At 46.1% G+C, this 21,665-nt stretch overlaps 1 protein-coding gene across 1 annotated transcript in view; it reads right to left on the bottom strand.

The window, feature by feature from the left end:
* SRMS (src-related kinase lacking C-terminal regulatory tyrosine and N-terminal myristylation sites) overlaps positions 1 to 21,665 on the bottom strand; it is a 45,528-nt gene that overhangs the window by 16,601 nt on the left and 7,262 nt on the right. Inside the window, exon 3 of the mRNA XM_044272848.1 lies at positions 15,583 to 15,749. Within this exon, the coding sequence (XP_044128783.1) occupies positions 15,583 to 15,749 (167 nt within the window). The remainder of the gene's footprint in view (positions 1 to 15,582; positions 15,750 to 21,665) is intronic.

Raw genomic sequence — 21,665 nt, forward strand, 5'->3', positions numbered from 1 at the left:
CCCAAGTCCGTAGAGGCTGCCATCAGTAGCTAAGATGAATGGTTTATCAAAATCGGCATAAGCCAAGATGGGGGCCGATGTCAGGGCTTCTTTCAGGGCCTGGAAGGCCTCTTCCTGTTTCTGTCCCCAGGGGATACTTTGGCCCTTGGGTTGCCCAGTCGTTCCTCTCAACAACTCATTCAGAGGGCCCGCTATTTTTGCGTAGTCTTTGATGAACCGCCGGTAGTACCCAGTCAGTCCCAGGAAGGCCTTCAACTCACGCAGTGTTCTCGGCACTATCCATTGTCGTATTGCAGCCACTTTGTCTTGGGACGGTAGCACTCCGTCTTGGGACACCCTATGGCCCAGGTACTCGATCTCCCTCTTGAAGAGATGACACTTCTTTGGCTTTACCTTCAGGCCATGGGATCGCAGTCGCTCGAGTACCTGCCCTAGCCGATTCAAGTGTTCTTGAAAAGTAGCAGAGTATACGATGATATCGTCTAGGTATATCAGAGTGGCTTCAAAATTCAGGTCTCCCAGGCATCTCTCCATCAGCCGCTGGAAGGTTCCAGGGGCATTAGTCAGTCCGAATGGCATCCTGTTGAATTCAAATAACCCCATGGGGAGTATGAATGCTGTCTTTGCCTTGTCCTGCTCAGCCACTGGTACTTGCCAGTACCCACTTGCTAGATCCAGGGTGGAGAAGTATTTGGCTCGTCCTAGAGCAGTCAGAGACTCCTCGATGCGTGGCAGAGGATATGAGTCTCGCGCAGTGCAAGCATTCAACCGCCGGTAATCCACACAAAATCGAATAGTGCCGTCCTTCTTCTTGACAAGCACCACTGGGGCTGCCCAAGGGCTCTGGCTTCCCCGCACCACTCCGGAATCTATCATCTGTTTCAATAGCGTCTTCACTTCCTGGTACAACTTGGGCGGAATCTGTCGATATCTCTCCCGAATTGGTGGAGTGTCCCCCGTCGGTATATCATGTGTGATAGCATTCGTGCAGCCAAGGTCATCGGCATGGCGGGCAAACGCAGCCTGATTCTCCCACAGCATGGTTTCAACTGCTCGCTGTTGGTCTAAACCGAGAGCCTTAACATCTATCTCCATTTGATCCAAGATGGTTCCCCCATTCTATTCTGGGGTCGGCGCCTCTTCTGCACTGGCAGTAACTGCCAGGGTCCAACCAGCATCCCCTACCGGAGCTAGAGTCACTTCTCTCTGACTCAGGATTTCTCCCTGATGTAGGTACACACGAGCCAGTTCCACCCCTGGCGTCAAGGGAACTTCTAGATATCCCACATTCACAGCTCTTATGGGTACTCGTCCATTCTGGACCACTCCCAGTGTCCGGGCCACCAGGACGTCCTGACCCAGCTCTCCTAGGCCTGTTGGTTCAACGAACACCTCCATGCCTTCAAGATTACGGAAAGTTCCCACGGGTAACGTCAGCACGGTCTCCCGACCAGGGGGAAGGGTGAAGGTAGCCTTTCCTGGCGCTCGGATCGTTCCCACCGCCTGGTGTGCTGGTACACTTTTCTGTGTTCCACAAAAACGGATTAGCCGTTGAAATGCTTTCTGGGTAGGTTTGTGCGGGGTGGCTTGTTTCCAGTAACCCGGCCCCCGTTTGGTGAACATGATCTGATCCAATTCTCGCAGGATATTCATGCCCATTATCACCGGCACATCTTCTTTGAACGTTTCGGGGACCAACAAGATACCTTTCCGCCCCACTTCCTGTCCACATAGCCGTACATTCATCCACACGACCCCTGTGACAGGAATCTGTTGTTGGTTAGCCGCTGTAACCCGGACCAGTGTCTCTCGTTCTGGCTTGGCCAGCGCTTGAAAGTAACGGTAGAAGAATGACTCGGGCATAGTTGTCACTTGAGACCCAGTATCCACTAAGCAGTCGACAGGAACACCTTCGAACTCAGCTCGTATAGTGGGGCACCCTGCAACCAGGTGTTCGGAGCTTTGCTGGGTAACTTGGCTCTCCACCTCCCCTGCAGTACGTCCCACTACTGCAGGGGTCGGTAGTTTAACGGCGGCTCTTGGCGTCCAGCTGGATTATTCCGACACTCTCTGGCGAAATGTCCTAGATCTCCACACCGCCAACACTGTGCCCCTTGACGGCCCACTTTTTGCCTGCGAGTGGGAGGTGCCCTCAGAGCTTGGCTGGATGGCCCCACTGAAGGGTAATGAGGGGCTTGATGGTATGGTAAACTAGCATAAGGGCATTCGGGTGTAGGAACCCACGGAGTCGCCTGATAGGTTTGTTGTCGGGATGGATAGGCAGCCTCAGTAGTATGGCGCGACTCTATCCATTTCTCCAGGTGTGTCAACTTTTCGTGCATGGCACTCAGGGAGCTCTGCAAGTCTTGTACCACTCTGACCAGGGCTTCCTCATTTCTTGTAACCCCGGGGGGTGTAACGGTCTGGGTCCGTATTACTCCAGAAGCATAGCCGTCTTCTTTGTTTCGCGTCACGGCCTCTGCCAAAATTTGTCGAAAGGTTAGGGTAGGGTCTACTCTGACTCGTTCCCGCAGAGCCTGTTTCAGGGGATTGCTGTAGAGCCCCAGAATAAATTGTTCCCGCAGTATCCGGTCTATGGGTCCCATGCCAGTAACCCCATCTGCCTCTTTTTTTTGTACCTCGGCCAACACTTCCTGTAGGGCTGTAGCGTACTGAGAGACACCTTCGTCTTCCCGTTGAATCCGGTAAAAAAACTTCGCCCGGAGGTGCCCTGCACTGGCTGTTTCCCCATATATTTCTTCCAGGAATCTCACCATCTCTTGCAATGTATTGCGCGTGGCTTCTGGTTGTAGGAGAATATTTCTTCGGGCCTCACCCTCGAGAGCGGCCAAAGCAATTTCTACTTGTAGTTCTGGGCTGACATTGTAAATCCTAACAGCACTCTGTAACCTTGTCACCCAGTCTGACAGTGTCATGTTCTGGCCATCAAATTTGGGTAGCAAGTTGAACAACGTGCCAATAGGAAGGGCCCTTGCAAGGGTTCCACCATTGCCTGAGGTACTCACATTAACATCATGCACATTGCCTTCAGCCGCCTCCATCTCTGTGACTGTACCCTGCTCGCAGCGCCACTTGTAACGGTCAGCAGGGGAAGAGACTGTAGAGCAGGACTCAAGTACAGTGCAGCAGACAAGGAGGCTGAAGTAGAAACCGGCTTTATTAAAGGAGAACTCTAACTGCCGGAGAAGCAGATTTACAATATGAACAGCTTGAGAATTCACAACAAAGATAATGGAAATTTGCATAAAGAAAACAAATGAATCACAAACACAAGTACAGACAATAGCAGGCTACTCTCTTCTAGGTAGTCCTATCTGTCCCCGCTACCCGGGGTGCACCTCTACGGTGCACTAAACTAAATCCTATTCCACTATGTCCTAGCTCCGGTTAGCATCAGTGCACTCACAGTTCGGTGTCCGGCACATGCAGGCAGATACAGTCTGGGTCCCGATCTGGTTGCTTGCTTGCTTGCTTGCTTCAGCGTGGCTCAGCTCTGGCCTCTCTTTGTAGTCTCTGTAACTCTGGTTAGAGATAATCAGCAGCTCTGGACGTGTAATCAGGCAGGGCCTGGAATTCACTCACAGTTCCACTGGTAAGTGCCTCACACTACAGCAGTCTCTCTTCTACACCAGGACACATCAGGTCAGTCAGAGAGCAAACACACTCTAATGTCCCAGATACCATGTCACAGCAGGTTGGCAGGGAGAAATCACTCTAATCTTCCCTGTGGAACTCCCTCTCAGTGCACAGCGTCCTTCTTCCTGTGTACTCAGACACCTGCACCCCAGGCTCTCTGCTCAGCCCGGGAAAAAACACTTAACTCCTTGTCCTCTGGAAACAACTCCTCACACTGTCCTACTCAGCCACAGTGGCCTCTGGTGGCTGGAAGGAAACATGACAGTCTGCTATATATATATATACAGACGTGGACAAAATTGTTGGTACCCTTTGGTCAATGAAAGAAAAAGTCACAATGGTCACAGAAATAACTTTAATCTGACAAAAGTAATAATAAATTAAAATTCTATAAATGTTAACCAATGAAAGTCAGACATTGTTTTTCAACCATGCTTCAACAGAATTATGTAAAAAAATAAACTCATGAAACAGGCATGGACAAAAATGATGGTACCCCTAGAAAACACAGAACATAATGTGACCAAAGGGACATGTTAATTCAAGGTGTGTCCACTAATTAGCATCACAGGTGTCTACAACCTTGTAATCAGCCATTGGGCCTATATATATGGCTCCAGGTAATCACTGTGTTGTTTGGTGATATGGTGTGTACCACACTCGACATGGACCAGAGGAAGCAAAGGAAAGAGCTGTCTCAAGAGATCAGAAAGAAAATTATAGACAAGCATGTTAAAGGTAAAGGCTATAAGACCATCTCCAAGCAACTAGATGTTCCTGTGAGTACAGTTGCACATATTATTCATAAGTTTAAGATCCATGGGACTGTAGCCAACCTCCCTGGACGTGGCCGCAGGAGGAAAATTGATGACAAATCTAAGAGACGGATAATCCGAATGGTAACAAAAGAGCCTAGAAAGACTTCTAAAGAGATTCAAGGTGAACTTCATGCTCAAGGAACATCAGTGTCAGATCGCACCATCCGTCGTTGTTTGAGCCAAAGTGGACTACATGGGAGACGACCAAGGAGGACACCATTGTTGAAAACGAATCATAAAAAAGCAAGACTGGAATATGCCAAACTACATGTTGACAAGCCACAAAGCTTCTGGGAGAATGTCCTGTGGACAGATGAGACAAAAATCGAAGTTTTTGCCAAGGCACATCAGCTGTATGTTCACAGACGAAAAAATGAAGCATATCAAGAAAAGAACACTGTCCCTACTGTGAAACATGGAGGAGGCTCTGTTATGTTCTGGGGCTGCTTTGCTGCGTCTGGCACAGGGTGTCTTGAATCTGTGCAGGGTACAATGAAATCTCAAGACTATCAAGGAATTCTAGAGAGAAATGTACTAGCCAGTGTCAGAAAGCTTGGTCTCAGTCGCAGGTCATGGGTCTTGCAACAGGACAATGACCCAAAACACACCGCTAAAAACACCCAAGAATGGCTAAGAGGAAAAAATTGGACTATTCTAAAGTGGCCTTCTATGAGCCCTGACCTCAATCCTATTGAGCATCTTTGGAAGGAGCTGAAACATGCAGTCTGGAAAAGGCACCCTTCAAACCGGACACAACTGGAGCAGTTTGCTCATGAGGAGTGGGCCAAAATACCTGCTGAGAGGTGCAGATGTCTCATTGACAGTTACAGGAAGCGTTTGATTGCAGTGATTGCCTCAAAAGGTTGCGCAACAAAATATTAAGTTAGGGGTACCATCATTTTTGTCCATGCCTGTTTCATGAGTTTATTTTTTTACATAATTCTGTTGAAGCATGGTTGAAAAACAATGTCTGACTTTCATTGGTTAACATTTATAGAATTTTAATTTATTATTACTTTTGTCAGATTAAAGTTATTTCTGTGACCATTGTGACTTTTTCTTTCATTGACCAAAGGGTACCAACAATTTTGTCCACGTCTGTATGTGTGTTGGAAATGTTGCTGGATGATCAGGGCTGCCTCTTACACTGACATCTCAGCTTGTAGAGATCTGCCAAGTTATAAACCAAGGTATCTCAGTTCAAGTATTCTGTAGACATCACACAGTCATCCGACAGGATTTGATCAGATTTTTTAGGTTTCATGTGGCAAAAAAAACTTTGCTTTCCATCTGGCTTCTATGTCCCTGGAGCTAGATGTTTGAAAATATAGTCATCTGCAGATCTTAATGACACTTCCTTGATTTGTATCACCTTATGGCTTGTCCATCTTGGTGCTGCAATTTCAATGTTGAGGAGGGTTGTTGCAGCATATCTGTCTATGCCATTTGAATGGAGATACTTCCTTCCAAATATAATCATGAGTGGACAAGCCATTGCCTCCCAGTAAACCAACACACTCTGTGTTGCTGATTGACCCTGCTCTTCCTAATATAATTATTGGGTGTTAATATTATTTACTTAGTTATTTATTTGTATTTATTTATATTGTCCCAACAAAAAACTGATATCACTCAATGGGGAAGATTTATCAAAACTGGTATAAATGAAAACTGGGTTAGTTGCCCATAGCAGCCAATCAGATTCCACCTTTCATTTTTTAGAGCTCTTTTAGAAAATGAAAAGTGGAATCTAATTGTTTGCTACAGACAACTGAGACAGTTTTTCTTTACCCCAGTTTTTATAAATCTCCTCCAATGTCTTCATTGAAGCCAACAATTTAAATTCTAAATTAACTTGTCAGTATGTTTTTACTGATAGGGGAAGAAATCCGAACACCGTCCGTGCAAACACAGGGAGAGCATGCAAACTCCATGCAAATGTTCACCTTGGTCAAATTCAAACCCAGGAACCCAGAACTAAAGGGCAACAGTGCTAACCACTACACCAGCTTAACATCAAGACACCAGACCACCACACCAGCTCGGTTCTAATTAAAAGTGGGCATACAAATTAAATTATTTCTGAATCATTATACACATTTATAGACAGCTTAGGGTACATGTGCTTTCAATGGGGAGAAGGAATAAGCTGCTACTAGACACTACTAGCGGTCAGGGCCGGTGCTACCATAAGGCAGACCAAGCGGCCGCCTTAGGGCGCACCCTGGGGGAGGGCGGAAAAATGTGACATGGAGGGGGAGAAATGTGACATGGGGGTCTGATGTCTGACATTGGGGGCTGATGGCTGGGGGATGATGTCTGACATGGGGGTCTGATCTGAGGTCTGATTAACATTGGGGGTCTGATTGGGGCTGTGAGCTGAGGTCTGATTAACATTGGAGGTCTGATTGCTGGTCTGACCTGAGGTGTAATGGAAAATATTTTTTCTTATTATCCTCCTCTAAAACCTAGGTGTGTCTTAGAGGGCGAAAAATATGGTCCTTAAACCAGCCATTGTCTGAAGCAGAGAGAAGATACCAGGACCACAGAGAGGAGAAGCGTGGGGGGGGGGGGGGGGCGGGGGCAAAATGTAGCTTCGCTTGTGTTGGCAAAAATCCTTGCACCGGCCCTGCTAGCGGTTTATCTGACATGAGAAAAAAGAATTGAGAATGTGGACATTCAACAAGACGGAGAGAGTTAGAAACCCTCTGTAAACATAATGGTGTATTTGTCTGTTAGGTGTATGGCCATCGTATGGCAGGTCACTTTGCCGTACATCAGCGCACTCACTGGAAGAAGATTAATCAGGATCTGGATGCTAATTAATGTAGTTTGTAATGCAATCTTAAAATGGCCTCCAGGTGGTGCTGTGCTCTAGTATAGAAAGCATATGTTCTGCATAGTGTGTAGATAATATGACAAAGACAATACTGTGTACAAGCTTTACTAAAATAGAATCACAGTATTAGCTTGTACACAGTATTAAGGTTTAAGGCATATTTTATGTAGCAGGTAAATAATTTCATATTCTGGTGTAATATTCTGATTTGTGCTGTAAAATACACATACAAATCAAATAATAATATATTCTTAGCTGGTAATATTTTTATCTTAAATACAGTACCTATTGTGCTACTAACCCCCTGCGTTTAAGAATACTTCTATAATACTGTTCCCAGTGTAAAAAAAATGTAGCTGCTATAATACTCATATGTAGTATCATATGTAGTAAACACTATAATACTGTCCCTTATGTACAAGAATATAACTACTACAGTATTGTTCCTTATGCATAATAATACTATAAAACTGCTACCCTATGTAAAATAATATCACTACTATAATATTACATCCTGTTACAGTACATGTGTACTATAATGGTAGTAGAACCACTGTGCCAAGTAACCAGTCTAACATTGGGCCAAACCCTAACACAGTTATTCAGGTGCCTTCCCAGTACTCTTTAACTCCTGTACAGGGATGTGGCCTTTGCTGCTGGTTAGCGACAGCTACCTCCTGAGATGGCCCCAGTATACTTGGTAGCTGACCTACTGAGGTCAAGAGACACTGGTGACAAAACCAGAGACACAGGCATGGCACAAAACATGGAGTACTGTCAGGTGAACAGATCAGGAACCCATGCAGAAAGACTCAGGAACCTGTTCACACTTCGTAGGTGCTGCAGGAACCCGTTTGTATTCAGAAAGAGCAAGGCACACTGGCGAACATACCCCGAATGCACAAGAGCCAGACATACAGTGAAGGAATTTGGACACATGGGGGGAGATTTATCAAAATTAATGGAATGGAAAATGAATAGTGTTGAGCAAGCACCAAAGTGCTCGTGTGCTCTGGTCAAACACATTGGTATGCTTGTGTTTTCTACCGAGCACAATGGAAGTCAATGGGAGAACCCCAGGCATCCCCTGCTCGGAAGAGAAGAGGGTGTCTGGTTCATAAAAAAGGGTAAGAAATTGATGGAAACTCCATGAAAATGGTTTGGAAACAGCATTTAGAGGATAGCTGGATGCGTCTTAGACACCTATTATGTACAACATACAATAGACAACCACACAAAGGCTGTATGCCAAAAGCTGGGTATGTGCAAGCCATCAATCTATCCATGAGACAGATAACAGCCAGCATACCTTACAATGGCAGCCTTGTGCACTATGAGATATTCCAAACCAGCTCTCATCTGACTGAGAACCAGTAAACCTCAAAGTAATTTTGCATCTGTTGGATGGCTTGGGTGGACCTGCACACTTAGATCAATATCATTAGGGCGACAAAAAGTTTTCTGATTGTCCTAACATAATATTCAATAACTTTTCTATACAGTTTTGTCATGTAAAAACTAATTTGCATAAGCATAGGCATAACGGAAAGACATGCAAATGAGCAGAATCTGCCTTGTTTTTTAGCTGTCATAAGACTATGAAAACCAATAGATAGCGCTATTGAGTTATGAACAGAGCCCTCTATTGGTTTCACAGTCTTATGACAAGAGTAGACTAATAGTTTTGTCAGAAGACTATGAAACCAATAGATGGCGCTGTTCATAGCTCAATAGCACCATCTATTGGTTTCATAGTCTTCTGACAAGAATATTAGACTATGAGTCTTTTGGCAAGCTTATAAGTGTAGCCTTTTGCATGGAAAATTCGCAATAAAAATTCGCGATTTTCTTAAGAGCAGGGGGTGCCTGGTTTGATGCTCGGGTCTCCCATTGACTTTCATTGTATTAAATTGTACTCGAGCACCCGAAGTATTCAGTCGAGCACCGGATCTGACGCGCATAGCGATGCTCGAGCCGAAGAGCAGTTCGGCCGAGCATGCTCGTTCAACACTAAAAATTATTTTAGCTGCCCATAACCAATCAGATTTATTTTTTCATTTTCCAAAGGAGCTCTGAAAAATAAAAGGTGGAATCTGATTGGTTGCTATGGGCAACTAAGCCAGTTTTCCATTACACTAGTTTTGATAAATCTCCCCCATGGACTGAAGCCGGCACACATAGACAGTCAGATAGGCTCCATACCGACTGTAGCAAAGAACATACAATCCAAGACAAGGTCAAGCAGAGTACATAGAAAGAAAGATATGATTGCACAATCAGGGCAGTTCACGGCACTCAAGAAACATCCACCAAACTGACACAGAACTCAGGAATATATGGTAGACTTAACAAACACAATGGGGCGCATTTATTAAGACCAATGTCTTAGACGCCAGTCTTAATATCCCCTATAGCTGGTGGTGGATTTGCCGGAGTTATGTAGAGGCGCTGGCCTCTGCATAACTTCGGAGGATCCTCCGCCACTTCTAAATGTGCCATTTACCATGTGCTTTTAATTAGATAGCTTGTACAGCTGTATTCTACTTTGCCCATACTGCAGGCTCACAGCCTGGGAGAGGCAAATGTAGGATACAGCTTGGTACTACTTTGCCCAGATTGTAGGCTGTAAGCCCAGGAGAGGCATGTTAGAGTAGGGCCCATCTGATTAGAAGCCACCTTGACGCCTGGTAGATGGGCTCAACATATGTTTGCTCAATCATATGCGCAAAGAGCTTCTAACTGCACTTGCAGTAAGTATGGCCACCAAGCCTTGAAGGTGTGGCAGGACGTCCATAGGCGAGGTGTCACCAATGTTCGTTTGTGGCAGGTTAATGGGGGGTTCTGGACGGCAATTCAATGTTTTAAACAGGTGCATGACACGTTGGAGTGTGCATCTCAGGAGGTTGGTAAGCCGACGGGTGGGGCTCCTGTTGGGGGATAAAAGGCCTACAGGGGTTTATCGAGAGAGAATTTTGGAAGGTTTGGTGCCCTTGGGTCGGTGACTGCGGCCGAGGGTAAGGTAAAAAGTCAAGTGGAGATGGGGTGTGATGAACGCAGCTTGCTTGGGTTGCCTTCTAGGATCCTTTACACAGTGTTGGAATGTTATTGCACTTTAATTTTGTGTTATGTGTTCACTGTTATGTTTTTCAGTGTTAAAAGTTGAAGGAGAATGTGGTGGTTTTTTAATAAACGGGCCGTTGCGGCCATTTATACCAAGTAGTCGGTTTCAGAGTATTAATTCCGGGGGAAGGGGGGAAAGGGACAAACGTATTGGTGGGGTTGGCGGAGGTAATCTTACATCCCCAATAAGTCAGGGCACAGAGAAGACATTGCTGTCATTCCCCAGCCTCACTCTTCTCCATGTTCACCACCGAATTAGACACTTTGGAGAACTCTTCTTTTTCTTGTTCTAGTTCTGTGCAATCACCTCTAGAAGACACCAGGAGCGTCACAACGTCTCCATAGGTGCAGAACTCCATAGGTGAAGATGACATTTCAGCCTTTGAAAATCTTTATTATTCTGCAATTTGCTCAAGAAAGGATCGACACGAAAGACATATAATAGTGGGCTAAAAACCCTGTCTCACACCTGACATGATCCTGAAGAGATCTCCTAGTGCCAGATGGGGGCACTCAGAGCCCTCTGTGTGGGCACCCACTCCCTCGAAAAAGTCTAAGGTGTACCAATAGGGCTTAAACTTTTCCTGCCTTTCATCATTGCAGGCCACGCTATGAACAGCACAAGCAGAACATTGAATAGCTAAATAATAAAGTACATGGAAGATATACTATATTGGACTGTAGTATTCAGGTTACATTGCTGTGTTGGCACTTTGTGATAAATATGTGAGTTTTGGGTTACAGTTTGGGCACTCAGTCTGTAAAAGGTTCGCTATTACAGTCCTAGGTGGTCATTAATCAGAAGCTGGCTTACAGCCTCATTATAGAGAACCTGAAGCCATTGTGCAAAGCGAGGAGGAAGGCTATACTCCATCAACACCTAGTACAGGTAGCCATCATAGAATTTATGAAAGGCTTTACTCAGGTCTAACCGTACACTATACGGTACGCTCCTCCCCCATGCTGTTTCATGTATGTCATGGCTTCTCTGACCAGTAGTAATGAGTTCTCTATAGTCCGGCCTTTCGCACCACACGTCTGGTTAGTGATTATCAGATCATCCGCTACCTCACTCAGCCTGTAATACAATGTCTTGGCCAGAATTTTATAATCAGTATTTAATTGAGTCAATGGACGCCAGTTTTTATTATCTTTTAGAGTTCCCTTCTTTGCCAGGAGAACCAAGACTGATTTATAGTGAGACTCTTGCATCTTCCCTGCAGAAAGACAATTGTTATAAACCTGCACCAGATCTGGAGCTAACAAGTCCCTGACTTTTTAATAGAACTCTTTCTGGTCAGGCCATCTAGTACCGGACTCTTCCTGAGTTTAAAGGGGTTGTCTCATCATGGACAATGGGAGCATATTGCTAGGATATGCCCCATTGTCTTATAGGTGCGGGTCCAGCTGGGACCCGCACCTATATCGAAAATGGAGCCGTGCAAGTGAAGGAGGGTGCACTGCACATGCACATCCGCCCTTCATTCATTTTCTTTGGGGCCGGTGAATATAGCTGAGCGCTGGCTTGGATATTTGTCGGCCCTATAGAAAAGAATAGTAGCGGGGGCCGTACATGCGCGGTACGCTCCCATTCACTTCTATGGGGAGCCGGCTTGGTGGTGGCCGGACTGGAGTCCTCCAGCCACCACATTGCGGGGCTTCGTTCTCGATATAGTGGGACCCACACCTATAAGACAATGGGGGCACATCCTAGTCCATGATGAGTCAATGTTTCGCTTCACCTCCTCAGTTATAGGCTCAGCTAAACTTTCTCCCTGCACTAGGTCTAATTTTAGTAGATATTAACAACTATTGACTCCAAAGGAAGGGTATTGACCTACAAAGGAAGGGTACTAGTCACTACTAGTACATTGTTGGTTGCCAATTAGCATTCAATACCCTGCTTGACTTTATCCTTTAAAGGGATTCTGTCACCTGCCCTCAGCCAAAAAACGATTTTAAAGCAGCCATGCAGCACAGCTTACCTGGATTAGGCTGTGCTCTTTTATCTTGAAATCCGTCCAGCAGTTACTTCAAAAAACGACTTTGATCAATAAGGAAATGCGTCCTGAAGGTGCCCAGAGGGGCGTTTTTTTCTTCTTAGTGAGCCCAGTACCGCCCCTATTTCAGTGCCCAGCCCGCCTTCCTTGTACTTCCTAACCGCCGCCCCCAGCCTGCCACAGCCTCTCCTGCCTCTCCTCCCCCTCCCTCACGCCGAACGAAGTCTCGCACAGGCGCAGTACCCACTGAGGGCTGCGCCTGTGCGATCATCAGGAGACTGAGGGCGGCAGCTTCATCTTCGTCACTGGGCATGCGCCGAGCCCAGTGACGTCCGATGTTAGCTCTTTCCCTCAGTCAGCCTGGTAGGAAGCGCAGAGGATTGCCGATCGGCTGATGCACCCTGCGCTTTCTCCAGTCTGCCTGCCACAGTGAAGACGGCCAGCGATTTCTTTCCCCACCCTCCCTTCAGGAAAGAAATAACTATTTGTTGGGGCGAAATAGGTCTTATTATATTAAGTAAAGGCAGGCAGACTGGAGAAAGCGCAGCGTGCATCAGCCGATCGGCAATCCTCTGCGCTTCCTACCAGGCTGACTGAGGGAAAGAGCTAACATCGGACGTCACTGGGCTCGGCGCATGCCCAGTGATGAAGATGAAGCTGCCGCCCTCAGTCTCCTGATGATCGCACAGGCGCAGCCCTCAGTGGGTACTGCGCCTGTGCGAGACTTCGTTCGGCGTGAGGGAGGGGGAGGAGAGGCAGGAGAGGCTGTGGCAGGCTGGGGGCGGCGGTTAGGAAGTACAAGGAAGGCGGGCTGGGCACTGAAATAGGAGCGGTACTGGGCTCACTAAGAAGAAAAAAACGCCCCTCTGGGCACCTTCAGGACGCATTTCCTTATTGATCAAAGTCGTTTTTTGAAGTAACTGCTGGACGGATTTCAAGATAAAAGAGCACAGCTTAATCCAGGTAAGCTGTGCTGCATGGCTGCTTTAAAATCGTTTTTTGGCTGAGGGCAGGTGACAGAATCCCTTTAACCAGAGAGTAAAACTTAACTGTTTATAGTTAGTAAATAAAAGAGTACATAATTACAAGGGAAAATTCTACTAAGGTTTTTAGCTAGAGAATATCTCACATTTATTAGTATTGAACTCAGCGGTTAGTCTTTACCTCCAATGCGGGTGTTCAGGAGTTCAAAACCTGTCAGAGACAATTTATTTATTTTTTTTTAACTAAATAAAAGTTTAACACACAGGGTGTCCCCAAGTATACTGACAGTGCTTGAGTATACCCCCTTCATCTTCTTAGCACTGACTCAATATATGGACACAGCCATATATGGAGGTAGAGCAGGGACTCCCAGAAGCACTGACTCCATACTATATATGGACATAGAGCAGGAACTCGCAAGTCATATATGGAGTTAGAGCAGCTGCCACGGGGCCGGAGGAGTAGAACTAATAGATCTTATTGTCAGGTTCCCCACAACAGTATTTTACAATTATATTATATACAGTAATAGTATATAGAGCGACATGAAATACAGTATATACGTGTAGGAAACGGACGGAACGGCTGCCAAGCCTGGTCTGAGAGAACGATCAAGACTAGCCACAGTAGTGAGGGTTGCACAGGAGGAAGGGGTTGCAAAGAAGAAGCTGGGAGGTGGGACCCCATTCAAAAATTTTCTGTGGGGCCCAGTCATTTCTAGTTACGCCACTGAGAGCAGGGACTCCTAACTGGCTCCGGTTACAGGCACTTCCCACTTCAATACACAGGCTGGTCCTCCTCCTATGCCATGCTGCACTCTGTTCCCTCCACTTCTTTAGTCAGCGCCAAGCAGCTGACTGAAAAAGCGTCGAAAATTGTGACAAAATCATTATTGCCGGTAAAAAAAAAAATAGCGGTATCAGTCTAAGGGTTCATTCACACGCCCGTAAGTGTTTTGCGGATCTGCAGATCCGCAAAACATGGCAATGTGCGTTCCGCAATTTGCGGACTGCACATCGCAGGAACTAAAAGAATATGCCTATTCTTGTCCGCAATTGCGGACAAGAATAGGACATGTTCTATTTTTTACGGAAATGTGGACCCGGAAATGAATGGCTCCGCAATTCCGTTCCGCAAAATGCGGAACGAAATTGCGGATGTGCAAATGGAGCCTAAGCAAAATACTGGCCTTGCCAGTGGAGTACCGACCAGTTGGCAACCCTACTTGTAGTGCAGCAGGTGGGCCATCATTCTCTACAGCAGGGTCGCTGGTACTTTGGATTACCACAGTATTAGGACTATGAGTCCGGTTTGCGTTTAGTTGGACCATCATTTTTTTTCAACAGGACAATGACCCCAAACACACCTCCAGACTGTGTAAGGGCTATTTGACCATGAAGGAGAGTGATGGGGTGCTGCGCCAGATGATCTGGCCTCCACAGTCACAGACCTGAACCCTATCGAGTTGGTTTGGGGTGAGCTGGACCGCAGAGTGAAGGCAAAAGGGCCAACAAGTGCTAAGCATCTCTGGGAACTCCTTCAAGACTGTTGGAAGACCATTTCAGGTGACTACCTCTTGAAGCTCATCAAGAGAATGCCAAGAGTGTGCAAAGCAGTAATCAAAGCAAAAGGTGGCTACTTTGAAGAACCTAGAATATGACATATTTTCAGTTGTTTCACACTTTTTTGTTATGTATATAATTACACATGTGTTGATTCATAGTTTTGATGCCTTCAGTGTGAATCTACAATTTTCATAGTCATAAAAATAAAGAAAACTCTTTGAATGAGAAGGTGTGTCCAAACTTTTGGTCTATACTGTACATGAATATTGCTATTATAAGACTGCCACTTATATACAAGAATACAACTACTATAATACTGTCACTTATATACAAGAATACAACTACTATAATACTGCTCCTTGAACATGTATTGTTATACCTGTGAGGAGCTGATCTTTTACCTTCTGTATTTCACTATCTCACTTCTCCTATGTAGAATGTTGGTTGTTCCCACCCTAGATAAACACACCATAACTGATTTCATACAGGACACACCCCACTCCCAGTCATATACATTGCTGGTCAGAATGTTCGAGTTGCTGTATGCTATAGTGCATATGTTGCCACTCTCTATATACAGTGTATTAAATCAGTCTTACCTCCAACATACACGGCTGCAGCAGAGGACTTTTCAGAAGTTTCCAATTTGTTTTATGGAAGATCACAAGTTCTTGGATGGTTTTGAAGCTTCTTCCACTCTGCAAGTAATACTCCATCTTGGAGTTCACGTTGATGCGGAAATGAGTGACTTTATTCTCATTGCGAACTGAAAACAAGTAAGAAGAATGTCAAGAAGATGCTGTTCTGTTCAGGTCTTCTAAAGTAATAAAGTAAAGCAAAAAAGCAAAAAACAAAACAAAAAATTCAGGGTTCTCTCAAACTTAAACTCTTTGTTCATCCATTAACGTTTTACATAAGAGGCTGAAAATCTGGTTAGCTATGCCCTCATTGTGCCCCTCTCACAGTAGTTATGCCCACATTGTGCCCCCTTCACAGTAGTTATGCCCTCAATGTGCCCCCTTCACAGTAGTAATGCCCTCTCTGTGCCCCTTCAGTGTTAATAAAAAAAAAAAAAAAAACTGTAAATACTCACCTTGTCTCGTTCCTGATGATCAGCTCACCTCCAGCACTCCCCCGCAGGCACAGATCGCGCTGCAGTATTGTGTGGGAGGAGTGCACCCGGACACCTCCTGCACAGAACAGCATCACAATCTGTGCCTGCAGGGCTGAATGGTGAGAAGCAGAGAGAAGATGGCTCCCTGCTTCACTATTTAGTGCAGCATCCTGGAGGAGGGAAGAAGCGCAGGGAGCTGAGTGGTCAGTAAGTGAAAGGACTGCCAGCTTCCCGGCGCTCTAGCTATGAGCACTTCCATCTGAAGTGGTGGAAGCGCTCATTGCATCCAACACTCCCCTGAGAGCTGGCACCCGGGGCAAACTGCCGTCCCCTCCTTGGCACACCACTGGGAACACACATCCAACTGGTAACACCCATCTGGACCTTCAATAAAAACTGCTAGTAATTTATTTATAACTTCTAGAAGAAAAAAATAAAGGAATGGTTCAACATAGAGTCATAAGAATAGACGCTCCAAAATTGCTATTACATGGGGAAAGCAAGTACTTATAAATAGAGCCGTTTCTACACCCGGGCGAGGGGTGTGACCGCACGGGGCGCGTGTCTCCAGCAAGAAGAGGGCGGCACCGTCGGCATCTATTTACAGGCTGGCAGCCACTTGCAGATCCAGGGGGGAAACGGGTCAATCCCCCCCCCCCCCCTCCAAGAATATAGTGAGAGTCAGGGCAGACTCCATTCTGGAAGCGCCCATCTCCATAGTCATCTGTATAGCCGTCCTTAGGACAGTGATACAGATGGAAGTGCTGCGGTGGGGCAGAGGAGGGAGATGCGTTTCCCTTCCTTGTTCCTCTGATAGGCTGCCGGCACAAGGCCCACAGCCTATCAGAGGCTGGTGCAGGCCGTATAGCGCGGGACACAGGCCGGAAGAGGCCTGCATCGCATCACTGCCATGGAGGTAAGTATAAATGTTTTTTATTTGTATACAGGACAATACTTGTGGCACATGATTTGGGGGGGGGGGCATGGAGAGGCACTTGTTACTGGCACATGATGGGGGGCATAGAGAGGCACTGGTTACTGGCACATGATTGGGGGGGAAGGAAAGGCACTTGTTACTGGCACATGATGGGGGGGCATGGAGAGGCACTTGTTACTAGCACATGATTGTGAGGCATCTATGGGGGCAACTCTTACTTGCACATTATTGGCAGGAATCTATGGGGCACTTCTCACTGGCACATTATTGGGGGGCACTATGGGGGCTTCTACTGAGGCCACAAAGAAGAGGTATTTTATATGGGGGGCTCTGTGTGGTACTAGTATTATCAGGGGGTTTATCGGTTTCTACAGTATAATATTGGGGAGCACAGCGGCACAGTATTGGGGGTAGTAGGATGATTTGTCCAGAAGATGGGAGGATGATGGAAAAGTAGTAAACTAAGATTTTTTTTGTCAAACTGCAGAGACGAAAAATAGGTGGAAAATGGTGGTCTGGTCTGAAGGTCTGAAAGGAGAAGACGAGGACAGAGAACATCTACATTAAAGGAGACGTCACTGGATGTAAGAGGTATGGGGCTGTATAGCAAGTACAGCAAAATGCGGTGTGGGGGGAGGGGGGCTTAGAGAATTGGGCCATATTCATTGGGGCTTGGGCCCGGATCTTGTTCGACCCTAGCAACGCCCCTGACCCTCCACCCATTCCACTACGCCCCGCCCACGGACGCCATGACTGGCATCTTAACAGCAGCAGCGGAAAGTGACGCCATGTTCTAGGTGGTTGATAGACCGGCAGGCTTAGCGGCTACTTCCTGCCAAGCTAAACCTGTCTGCAAACATCTGCCATGATGAGAAGGTCAAAATAGCATATCTGTGTGATGTCATCGTGTGCTGGGAAGGCTGTTACTGGAAATGCAGTGGTAGATTAAAAGGAAAATATTACTAATAGCAGCCAAAGGCTGTGTATGATACTGCTGGCTGAGCCACTGTATCTTAGCTTATCATATATGATACTGATACATGATTAATGCAAATTACTGAAGTGAGACAACCCCTTTAAGGGGGGGGGGGGGTGCATTTTAATTGTTTGCCCTGTTGGTAAAATTCCCTGCTTATAAAACAGACATGTCTGGAGAGGTGACAGGTCCTCTTTAAATCAAGTTTTTACATTATACATATTTTTGAAGAATTTTTGCTGATATTACTTTTGAATATCAATGTCACTGTTTTCACACTGGCCATTATGCCTAATAATATGTGCCACTTGGTCTGTACAGATCACTTTTCAGCAGTCATCTTTTTATCATTACAGGCTAGAGCAGTGATGGTGAACCTTTTACAGACCGAGTGCCCAAACTGCAACCCAAAACCCACTTATTTATCGCAAAGTGCCAACACGGCAATGTAACCTGAATACTACAGTCCAATATAGTATATCTTCCATGTACTTTATCATTTAGCTATAATAGCCTGCCTACATTCAATGCGGTGCCTGTGCTGTTCATGGCGCGCCCTGTGCTGATAAATGGCAGGAAAACTCTAAGGCATATTGGTACACCGTAGATTTTTCCAGGGTGCGGGTGCCCACAGAGAGGGCTCTGAGTGCCGCCTCTGGCACCCGTGCCATAGGTTCGCCATCACTGGGCTAGATAGTAGATAGATAGATAACTAGATAGATAGATAGATAGATAGATAGATAGAGCCCGCCAGGTATCCAGGCTGCATTAGTAAAACTCTACAATGTTGTGCTGAGTGCCGGCTACTTCCCCCAGAGCTGGAACCAAGGCATCATCACCCCCATACACAAGGGCGGAGACAGGTACGACCCAGCCAACTATAGAGGGATATGCGTCAGCAGCAACCTGGGAAAACTCCTCTGCAGTATCCTGAATAAGAGGATCCTCCGCTTTCTCAGGGCGGAGCGAAACGTGCGTCGGGGTGCGCTCTCTGCCAGACCTGGGTTTGTTCCATCTGTGCCTCCTATCAACTCTAGGTAATATGTTATAGTATAGTATATTTTTTTCTTATTCAACGTTTATTACTACTATTGTTGTCCCTCCATACTGCTTATGGGCTAGTTATAGGTGCTGTTATTTCACCCTTTTTTCTGGCTCCTATTTTGCAGTTGTTGTATGTTTATCTGTGGGGGTTGGAGGCTTGTACGTGTATTGGGGGTAGGGTTTATATTGCCTGCTCAGTGCAGCATACACTGTTTCCCTATTCCTCTGTTGGATTTTTGGATTAATTTACCCAGAGTCAGGTGGTTGAGCTGCTTATCGCAGCACTTGTCTGCACTGCTGCTACTCATTTTATCATTGTCTATGGTCTGTTATATTTATTATTGAATACAATATTTGTGTTATAATTGTACATGAGTGTCTTTTGTTTCAATTGGTTGTGTTATAACTCTTCGGCACACATAATCTCATCCTTTGGATGATTTAATAGGCTTCATACCAAACCACCGCACCACGGACCACATCTACACCCTGCAGAGCCATGTCCATAATACAAAGCATGGAAAGATCTATGCCTGCTTTGTGGACTTTAAGAAGGCCTTTGACTAAGTGTGGCATCCGGGCCTATTCCTGAAACTTCTTGAAAGCGGAATAGGAGGAAAAACATATGATGTCATCAGAAGTTCCTATACTGAGAACAGATGCAGCGTGAAGGTAAATGGGAGGAGAACGGCTTATTTCCGGCAGAGCCGAGGAATCAGACAGGGCTGCAGCCTCAGTCCAACCCTGTTTAACATCTACATCAATGAGCTGGGGCGGCTCTGGAGTCCTCCACAGCACCTGATCTCACCCTCCATGACACAGAGGTGAAATTTCTCCTTTGTGCAGATGATCTTCTGCTACTATCGCCAACTGAGAAAGGTCTCCAAGATAACCTGAAAATCCTGGAGAAGTTCAGTAACACGTGGGCACTGCCCATCAATCCAAAAAAACAACAACATCATGGTATTCCAGAAAAGAAACCGAAAAGCAGACGGGCGTCCTCCCTTCCTTCTAAACAACTGTCCAATTTCAGAAACCGACAGCTACACCTACCTGGGCCTAGAAATCAGCCAATCAGGGAGTTTTAAGAAAGCCATGGAAACACTGAAAGACAAGGCGAGCAAAACCTTCTATGCCATCAGAAGGCGTCTGTATCACCTTAAAGCACCAATGACCGTCTGGCTAAAAATCCTTGACACCATCATCGCCCCGATCCTCCTGTATGGCAGCGAAGTCTGGGGCCCAGACATATACCCAGACCGGGCAAAGTGGGACTCTGGGCCAACAGAACTTTTCCACCTAGAACTCTGCAAACACTTTCTCCTGGTCCACAGGAGCACCTCAAACAGTGCCTGTCGAGCAGAACTGGGCAGATTCCCACTCTACTTTGCTGTCCAGAAGAGGGCGCTATCATTCAGAGCCCATCATTAGAGCGGCAGTCCCAACTCCTACCGTCACAAAGCCTTGCTACACCAAGAAGCCCCAGAAAAAAAAAGCACCCTGCAACAATTCACCCAAACCCAGCCTGCCCAAGCCATCAACCAATATAGCCTGACAAAGGGCGAAATCCAGAGGACGATACGCAAGAGCAAAGAAGAGTATATCAGCGTCTGGAGGAACGACATACGAACATCACAGAAGTTGACAGTATACCAGGGCCTGCAGAGGGAGTACAAACTGGACCCATATCTGGAGAAACTCCCCAATCCAGATCCTGAGTCGGTACAGACTAAGATCCTGAGTCGGTACAGACTAAGCGCCCACAGCCTGCTCATTAAATCCGGGCGTCACCGATAGAGGTACATGCCCAGGGAGAGCAGACTGCGCCAGCAGTGCGACCAGGAGTCCGTGGAGGATGAGGCTCATTTCCTGCTGCGGTGCCCTAAATACTCAGCAGTGAGGGAGACTCACTTCAGGAGACTGTCTGATCTCTGCCCAGACTTCATCTCCATGGAGGAGGAAGAAAGACTCTCCATACTGCTGGGGGAAGAGGATTACACAGCGGCCACAGCAGCACAATATATTACTGCCTACCATAGACTGAGAGGAGCCTGATATACCATGGACTCCTATACCCCCACCCTGTATATGTCCCCATCCCCCAACCCTACCCAATTATTTCTCACTTGCTTTGGCAATGCTAAAATGTATTTAGTCCTGCCAATAAAGCTTATTTGATTTGATTAGATAGATAGATAGATAGATAGATAGAGATAGATAGTTTGACCATTCACAATAGGTAATATCACAGCGTATTTACTACTATTTACTGCCTAGAAAAATCTCCCATAAAGTTCAATGAGCCCCCCTCTGTCCATTGTGTCTATGGCCCAGGATGAGTGCTGTAAAGCATATCTCTAAATCTAAATCTCTAAGAGCTCAGGCAAGATGGCCGCCCTTGTGACATGTGGCAATAAAGAAATACTTTGCAAGAATTCCAGAGTGAGTGCCGGTCCTTTGCTATTTTTACTATCTGGTTTTCCTTGGCGGAAATAAAATTATAGGCGACACTTTCCTTATAAAAATTGGAATGACGTTTTGCTTTTGATTGTCTTTGTGACCAGAGGATGCACAAACTACAAGGATATCTCTGAAGAATTCATAAACAGTG

This window comes from Bufo gargarizans, unplaced genomic scaffold (genome assembly GCF_014858855.1).
Source record: "Bufo gargarizans isolate SCDJY-AF-19 unplaced genomic scaffold, ASM1485885v1 fragScaff_scaffold_136_pilon, whole genome shotgun sequence".
NCBI lineage: Eukaryota > Metazoa > Chordata > Amphibia > Anura > Bufonidae > Bufo > Bufo gargarizans.